This window comes from Cygnus atratus, chromosome 2, assembly GCF_013377495.2.
Source record: "Cygnus atratus isolate AKBS03 ecotype Queensland, Australia chromosome 2, CAtr_DNAZoo_HiC_assembly, whole genome shotgun sequence".
Lineage (NCBI taxonomy): Eukaryota > Metazoa > Chordata > Aves > Anseriformes > Anatidae > Cygnus > Cygnus atratus.
This window is the reverse complement of record NC_066363.1, coordinates 149,373,283-149,382,150: the sequence shown is the minus strand read 5'-3', so window position 1 is coordinate 149,382,150 and position 8,868 is coordinate 149,373,283. Positions and strand designations below refer to the sequence as shown.

General features: G+C 39.9%; 1 protein-coding gene across 1 annotated transcript in view; it reads right to left on the bottom strand.

Annotated features, from left to right (window-relative positions):
• Positions 1–1,141: 1,141 nt before the first annotated feature.
• The window catches only part of NSMCE2 (NSE2 (MMS21) homolog, SMC5-SMC6 complex SUMO ligase), a 130,029-nt gene continuing 122,302 nt past the window's right edge, over positions 1,142–8,868 (bottom strand). The window contains exons 5-7 of the mRNA XM_035556179.2: positions 4,760–4,863; positions 4,336–4,442; positions 1,142–1,521 (exon numbers count right to left, since the gene is read on the bottom strand). Of these exons, the coding sequence (XP_035412072.1) occupies positions 1,407–1,521; positions 4,336–4,442; positions 4,760–4,863 (326 nt within the window). The 3' untranslated portion in view covers positions 1,142–1,406. The remainder of the gene's footprint in view (positions 1,522–4,335; positions 4,443–4,759; positions 4,864–8,868) is intronic.

The following is an 8,868-nucleotide window of genomic DNA, read 5'->3' as shown; positions in this document are numbered from 1 at the left end:
AACCCAGAATGAAAAGCTGAGCATTTTGGTAACGTGGTTACATTTTATGTTAAATGTCAGGCTGTAAGTTCAGAAAAATCACCTAGGAAAACAACATCTAACCCACCAAGGAACCCAAAGCTCAAAGAACCCTGTATTTTCAGTTTCACATATGCCAAGATATTGTAATTGGACAAGGGGGAATGGCTTTAAACTAAAAGAGGGTAGGTTTAGATTAGATATAAGGAAGAAATTCTTTACTCAGAGGGTGGTGAGGCACTGGCACAGGTTGCCCAGAGAAGCTGTGGATGCCCCATCCCCGGAGGTGTTCAAGGCCAGGCTGGATGGGGCTTTGGGCAGCCTGGTCTGGTGGGAGGTGTCCCTGCCCATGGCAGGGGGGTTGGAACCAGACGGGCTTTAAGGTCCCTTCCAACCCAAACCACTCCGTGATTCTGTAAGTGCCACCTGACCACCAACCAAGGCAGCTCTTTTTACCTATGGCTATTTCTGATGCATATACCTAGTGCCTCATCTGCTAGTCTGCAGATCAATTTAGGTAGTAAATACTGAGTGTCACAAAGCTTAAATCTTCTCCTGAATTTGTACCTAAATGCATGGATATAATATTTGATTATCTGCTTTTAAATTCAAGTCATATGGTTACAATATATTTGTATTGTCTACAAATTAGTTACTGGAACACATCTGTAAATAATTGTAGTCTCCTAACATACAGTATTACAGCAAAGCTCCCTGGGAATTCCACACACAAAAAATCTGAAATAAAAGCTTCTGCATCTCAAAAGAAAATGATAAGTTAGTGCAGAGTGTTCAATAATTATAAGAATGAGGCCAAGATCCCCAAAGGTGAGTGGTAAATTTGTGTGTCCATACGCAAGGTACAGACGTGTAGCACTTCCTGCAAATTAAGCTCTTCTAAAGTTTCTTGAGGTTTGTATCAAAACAGGGAAGCACTCCCAAGCAGGGTATGTATCTTGGGTAAACTGTGGTCAGAGTGCCCAACTCTGAGTATCCCCAGCATTTACAGACAGTAACAGAACTATTTGAAACATTGAGCAAAGCAATCACTATTAAATGCTGGCAGAATTTGCATCTCTAATACACAAAAAAAAAAAAAAAATTAACACGCTGACAAGGAAGGTTAAATGACGAAAAACACATTTTATTTATCAAATATAAGATTTCTGAATTTCAGGAAGGGGAGAAAAAAACAAGCTACATTGGAATCCCTCATATTTGGCAGTTTAAAAAAGCACTTCCAGCTACAGCTGAGACCTTCAACTTTGCCTATAAATGAAACCCTTTAAATAACAATCAGTTACACAACCTGCTTACAATCAGCAGCTTATCTCACAAGATCTCTAATAACAAATTTTCTTTGTGGCAGCAACATATCCAGCTGACTTCTACAGCGTTGACCAGCTTTGTTTATTCTGACTGTCAATCGCTCTTTTAAGTGCTTCATCTGGCACTAGATCTGACTCTTTTACATCATCATGGCTACAGCCAATTTTAGGGCAGCTGTTAAAAAGAAAAGAGAGACTCCGGTAAATGAGAAGAATTGTATTAGTCAGATATAGGCTTTTAAACAACATCTGCTGTTTTATTGTATTTATCTGGGATTCACTCTCTCTATCAGCAACTCGTTACCTCTTTTCCGCTTCACCAGTTCTCTGTCAGGAAAAATAAATCCGTTTATCTAAATCGGTGGGAATCAACAGCTGAAGGAAGGAACATGGGGAGAGGTGGAGCCTCTCACCTGTGGATCGCTCTCTTGCTCCCTGTAGACAAGCTGCCTGCATGAGTAACGATACTAACATTGCACAGAAATCTTGCTATGCTCCTTTTTCTCTTTGAAGTCCTCTCTAAGCTGCAGGTAACCACCTCTTACCCTGTTAACCTGCAGTGGAGTAGTATAATCTTCTCTGATAGATAAATAGGGAAATTAATTTCTAGGGAAATAGATAAAAGAGAAGGAGACTTGCAGGGGCTGACTGATGAACCAGTGAAACATCTAGTCGGTGTGAAAATTTGCCAGTCTTTTTATGAACTGAGAAAGCACAGAAAGGAGAGATGGGGTCAAATTAACAGCCTCTAAATGAAGATCAAATACAAAATGGCTTACAACTACTTGAGACAGTCAGAGAAAGATACTACTGTTGAAAAATATTCAGGGACCAGAGGTCATTTTCCTTTGGCAGTGGCCCAAACATTCACAGATGGTTCCAGTGGTCAGAAATCATACTTTTTCTGACTTTTTTCCCCTATTAGGAATAATCTTTATCTCGGGTGCTGAACTTATTTACATTCAGTACTCACAGCTTTTATTCCAGACGTGCCCACAGCTTACTATGTTTGTCATGAGTAAGTCACTTAATTGCTCTGTGCCTCAGTTTTCCCATTTATCACCTTATTAGAGCAATAACTTCACAGATTAATGAGTAACAAGTCCTAAGAAAAGCTTCCAAGGTTTTCTGTAAACACCAAGTGTTAGTGTGTCCTTCCACGCAGTGGAAAATTGTGAGCAAACCAGATCCATCAGAACTGCCTGAAGAATATGGCACGTCTGCCAGCACAAAAGCTGGTGGCTGTGCCTGTGCCAGCTGGAGAGCTGCCGCTCAGCCAGGGGACTGCCAAACACACCAAAAAGCAGCAACACGACCAGAGTGGTGTGCTCGAATGAGGAACTCATTGCATGCACTAGCCTGGCTTCCCACCACAGCAGGCTATGGTTTTGTAAAGACTGACTGCATTTTCTCAAGAAACGTTAAAATTACAGCAGGTCAGTGAGATTGGGCAGGGAAAAGCAGGCAATCTTTCTTAATTTAGTTACAGTGAAGCTTGGTTATTGCTGGGCTCTGGCTTTTCTAGCATGCTGGAGTAACTACTGTAACAAAGTGAAGGTTGCAAGCTCAGAACCCAAGATTAAGAACTGCCAGGATTCAGATTTCACAAATCACTTCAGTTTGGGTATAAGGTAACTTTAAAGCTGGGCATTTTACAGCTTTGATGGTTTTTACTCTATATTTTCATGGTAGTAAAGAGTAGACCTTTTCCTGATGGATTTAACAACATGGAGAAATGTCTAGATATGGACATCCTAAATTCAGTTCCATATTCCAGAAGGTATTTTGTGTAGTAGGGCTGTTGAGCACCTGCTTCCTAGCCTGACCCCATCCTCCAGAACTCTCACTTTGTCCCCTCCACCTTGGGAGCTATTTCCCAGCTCCCCTTCTTCAGAGAGCCATCCCCATGGGTGCCTGATTTAGTAGTAGCGCTTTCCTGTAGCCAGGAAGACACATGGAATAAGAAGTCCTGCTCCACCTTTGTACCCATGTGGCGAAGTGTGTAGAGTAACAGAAATGCCAGAGCTACCGATGGAGAAAGTAAGCTGACTGTAGCATTATCTTTGGAGAAATCAGGTCTAAAAATCAGTCTCTAAAATCAGTCTCTACAGTCTTTCCTGAGCAAACTGCATATTTATTAAAAAGTTCACAACTTGTAAGTTTCCATGAGGTCATCAACCCCCAAGCATCAAGCTCTAGCATTTTTGGTGCAAAACCAAATGTGAAATTAATAACGACAGCTCATGATGACATAGTATGTCCACTACACTTGCTCTAAAAAGTGTTTGAGTCCCTTTTCCTCTCTTTTAGATTTAGGTGTTGGGGGTTAGTTTTGGAAATTCAAAATAATTCTAAATTTGAAACTTACCAGGGAGAATTTCAGGTTTAATAATTCAACTTTTACGTGTTTGCATTCAACGAAATATGTCCCGCATGGCAAATGCAAGTGCACGCTGCTTTGGTGCTATAAAGTCAGAATTATCTCATTGCACTGCAGTAAGAAGTACACAATCCCATCTGATCATTCTTAAACTCTATACTACCTAGGAGCTTGACTTTTAATATTTCTTATTTCTAATCGTATTGGAATATAACTGCAAAAGAGAGTGCACAGCGGAGAGGTTTATTTTTTCATTAACCCTAAGGCTTGCTAAATAAGCAGTGGAAATAAAATGAGCAACTGAATTTTATGAAGCTTCTCTTTGTTGTTCACAGCTATATAAAATCTCTTTTATTCTGTTGTGCAGGTACCGTGAGTAGCTGTAACTTCCCCACACACTTCCTGAATATTTCCTTGCACATTGTTTTCATTAAAAAAAAAAGATCCTTCATGCGTATAGTACTAATGAGGAGACTGTGACTTGGGCAGACACTGAAGTATTACTTCCTGCAGCCTTGCCAATCCGAATACATTTCCTAGAACAAGTGGAGTAAAATTCCACTTACACAGCAAAGCAAATAGCTTTTCCACACATTCTTGTTAGCTTACCGGACGTTTTTCTTTTGCTGCTTTCGAGTCTGGATAATTTTTAGAATGGCATCTTGTTCATAGGAATGCCCACAGACTTTGTTTCGAACCGGCTTCTTCATTTCCACCTGTAATCAATAAGGTTTTATTTAGAGGAACTGATAATGCCCATGAAAGTGCTTCTTATGAAATGTATGCAAAACAGCAGGAAGTCTTTACCACTCATACATTGCATTACACTGAGATTACGGGGTCAGGTCCCACATGGTAAACTGCATTGCTACTTATGAGGTGTTTTTTTCCAAGCAGTGTTGCTCCTTTCTGATAATGCTTGTAATTTTTACTGCCTGATTTTTCACAAGTGTTACAGATTTGTAATAAACAATCCAAGGAAGAACACGAAATAGCTATTTCACAATCTGTTATAGTAGCAGTGATAGCATACCTGTGTAATGGGACAAATGAAGTTCACCTGACTCTGAGTCACAGCTATATCTTCATCGATTTGTTCAATGGCATCATTATCATTATTATCTGATTGAAGGCGAACTATAATAGGAAACAAGACAATTTTCATTTAATATTTAATATAGATAACCAATACTTAGAATAAGCAAATAAAGTCCAGCATATGTCAAGCATTATCTCACAGCGGTATCTAATATGCCACAACATATTTCTGTATCCACTCCCTATACTGCAAAAAATATCGTGCTACAATCTCTGGTACAAAATGTAGATTTTTTAATTGCAGACAGATTTTTGTTTTTGTTTTTGGCTTTTGGTTGCTATTTATAAACAATGTTAGTAAGGAGAGCTGGAAAGGAAAGCAAGCTGGCCTAAACATACATGTAAAGTCTTTGGTTTTCCCTTTTCAAGTTCACCAAAAACCTGTAGCCTGCAGATGAGTATCCAAAATCTAATAAAAGATGAGGTGAAGCTTTTGCAGATTTGGCAGTCCTGCCCTCAAGATCAGTTGTGTTTGAATGTCATAAATGGGTTTGCTATACAGCCTGGATACACAGTATATGCTCTAAAAGGAATTTGTACTGTTTATCATAATACATCATTTGTAAAGTGATGCCACTGTATTTTAACAAGACTATAATTAGTGAAAAACAAAAGCTAGGAATGTGTTATTTGAGATAGACAACAGAAACGCTATTGGAGTAACCTTAAAGAGGTTACCAAAATGAAATACCGTAGTCTCCCAGAGTACACCTGATGGCTTGGGGCCAGGGAACGAAGGGCAGACAGGCAGGAGGAAATCCACCTTGAGCCAGAGATGCTGCAGGTCCCTACCTTTGCCAGAACAAGAAGGCAAGGTGTAACTCTGCGCACCCACAGGCATGCCAGCCTGGGGTTTCATGCAGAAACTAATTAGTCGGAGTCAAAACTGAGACACCGGAAGAGCTAAGGAGAGTTCCGTGTTGCCAAGTGTAACCTTAATAAATGCCTACACGCTGTTTTATCTTTTCCTAACTTCGTCCTGTTATTGTGAATCTAGGCTTTCAGTTGAGTGCATTTGTTTATCTTGAAATGTCATCTGGGAATACAAAGTTAACACCTGCCCTACGTTTCCGTTCCTTTGGGGGAACTCTGCAGAGTTTTTGCAGCAGTGCCCCGGGCCGTATTTCTCAAGGTGTCCCAAGCTGAACGGGACATTTTTTTTTCTCTAGCTACACAAGCCAGTTTGCAAGGCAAGAACACAGGGTTCAGAGAGGATGAAATCGTTCAGTGGCCTGCCTTGGCTTTGCCTTCCTACGAGGCAGTGAGAAACACAAGCAAACACCGAGGGTTTAGAGTTATTTTAGGATTTTGCCTTCTACAAAGTCTCAGCCTTGGTTCCCTTTGCTGCAGATGCTATCACACGCTATCAGCCCATCTCTGCATCCCTGGTATTCAGTCCTCCACATCTGTTAAGGACCAGTGTTTCCTAACTTACGGTCAGTCCTGCATGCCTGTACAATGCCATCACCTTCCGGATGATAACAGAAGACATCACCCTTGGAGCAATCAGAGTCTCTCACACCTAGTCTAGACAGAGCAAGCACGTCTCTGGTTGAGGGACTCTTGGCATGGGGGTTGCAGCCATCACTCCACCACAGCACCTCTCGCTATGCCAGCTTTCTTCCCTTGTGTGTTTTTCTTCTTCCTTAGGAGAGCTTGCCCTTCTGTCCATCCCATACCAAGAGTTTTTCAAGCACTCAGGAAAGTTTCTGACCCAGATGCTCCTGCAAATACTTATGCAGGCAAGCATCAAGGGTATTCCTCTTTCTGTTAGCAAGGCCTCACTCAATCAGCAGGGTACAGATGCAGGGGGAAGAGGGGCTCAAGTATCAGATGTGAATAATAATTGCATGGCTTTCATCTCCAAGAATATTAACGTGCCTTTATCTGATACTGACCCCCTAACAGAAGTAAATATTTGCAAATCAGAAGGAAAAAGTGGGCAAAAGTTACCTACAAATACTGAAACTGCAATAGTATAGACAGCAGAAAAAGACTTGCATCAGTTACCAGTTTTCTATTCCTTTTAGATTGCTCATATATACAGGTTATTCACTTAGTATTTTGAAGAAAATACAACTTTTTTTCTAAAAAGTTTTTCTTTTTTTTTTTTTTTAAAGGAAGCTTTTGAAATACGAAGCAATGGGTGAAATCCCATTTAGACAGTAAGGCTGAAGAATATTCCAAACACTGGTAGGAGCAAGTTTCTGCATGGGCTGGTTTATGTAAATACCATACTGATTTTCTTCCTATGAGTAATGCCAGCAAAGAACATGAGATTCAGAATTTCCTTAAATTCATGTATCTGCAAATTTTGACATACTGCAGCTCCAGCCTTTCCTGCTGAGAACATCTGGAAGCACACATTTAAGTGTGCTGTACTTTGTTTCACCTCATGAACTTGGCACATACCCTCAGTGTACCCACACATTGTGTCAGCCCATGAAGTTAGAATGCAGCGGTGCTAGCAAGATCGAGCACGGGTGCTTGATTACACAGGATGATTTTTATTTTTTATTTTTTAATCAATAATATTTAGATGCCAAAGAAGCTGGGTAAAGTTTTAAAATGTGCGGCTTGTGGATTTACTTTTAATCTAAGCATTCCAAGTCAGACACGTAAGTCGCCTCTTCTGGAAGTGTTCACCTCGTGCAGCACCTTTTGACTTTGCTGAGGAGTTACCCCTCCACTCATCACTTCTGCATGCGTTTATTTAGGTACTGACACAGGAATTTAGGAGACGGTGTTGAAGCATGCAAGTCTGAAAATGTTAGCTCAAGCTCAGGTGCCAGTGCTTGACTTTCCCTTGAACATCTCAGGTCTCGAAATTATGTGGGATAAGTCATAGTCTAGGTTTACTTCTCTGTCTTACTGGCTTTGGAGGTGATTTAGATGCCTCACATTTAGTGGCTGAAATAAGTTGAGACCCGTTCGTGGTAGGTGGGATATATTAATCTTCATGGATTCAAACTCTCCTCTTGCTGCAAGCTCATCTTAAGCACTTCACGTTGGGACTTCATTTGCAGTGACACTGTAAGCAGTCTACCAGAGCAGGGCCCTGGTTTCAAGTGGGCCCTCTTTTTGTCACGGCACAAATGAATAATTATTTAAAATATTTCCTTTTCATAAGCAGCTAATATTTTTAATAATAAATACGTAAGTCTGGGATGATGCAAGTGATACCGCAAACCTGTCAATAGCAAATTAGCATAAATCAGATAAAACACCCACAGATTTGTTGTTATTGCTTGATGTTCTAGATTACAGAAGGAGAGAGGAAATTTACAAAATTTTGTATTTTGAAATTACAGTAAAATTTTCAGAGATGACACACAAGAACAGACATACATACATCCCAAACTGGTCAGTACGATGTTCTAAACCGTAGATCTACGCCTGTAAACTCATATTGGAAGATGTTTTTTTTTAAGGGAATTTTACCACATGAAATGTAGAAAAGTTTCTAAGTATGACTTCTCTATAGAAAGAAGAAATAGGAACACCAAATCATGCATATTTCAGCTAAGTCAGGTTACATTTTTCTAAAACTGGCTTTTTCTTGCAAATTAAAACCAGATGCAGAATACACTAAGTTATTGTTCCTGAAATTCAAATGTTGCCTTAAGCAACAGAAGTACATACGTCTATTTTGGTACTCTAACGTATGACATTTTAAGAGACTTGGGACTTTCTAGTTTTCTATCCCAGCCAACTGAAATCTATTACAAGCGTGTTAACACATTTTCTATCTGGCTATCTCAGCAATAATGTTTACAGGTAATCAGTGCCCACTGTTGTAATAAAACTGCATTCTCATAAAGGTATCTATTTTTGGTAACGCATCATAATGAATTTTGCAACTGCCAACTGTTTTTGACTTATTCAATTTTAATTAAAAGCGGGTTGTACTTTATATCTCAATCACTTTCATCTCTTGATAAAAAAGTGACTAATGTGCCTTAGCTCAGTTTTTACCAAGTCTGCTGAGAGACTGCGAACTTTTAAGCCAACTTTTAAAAAAAGGAGAAAACCATACTGCAGAGA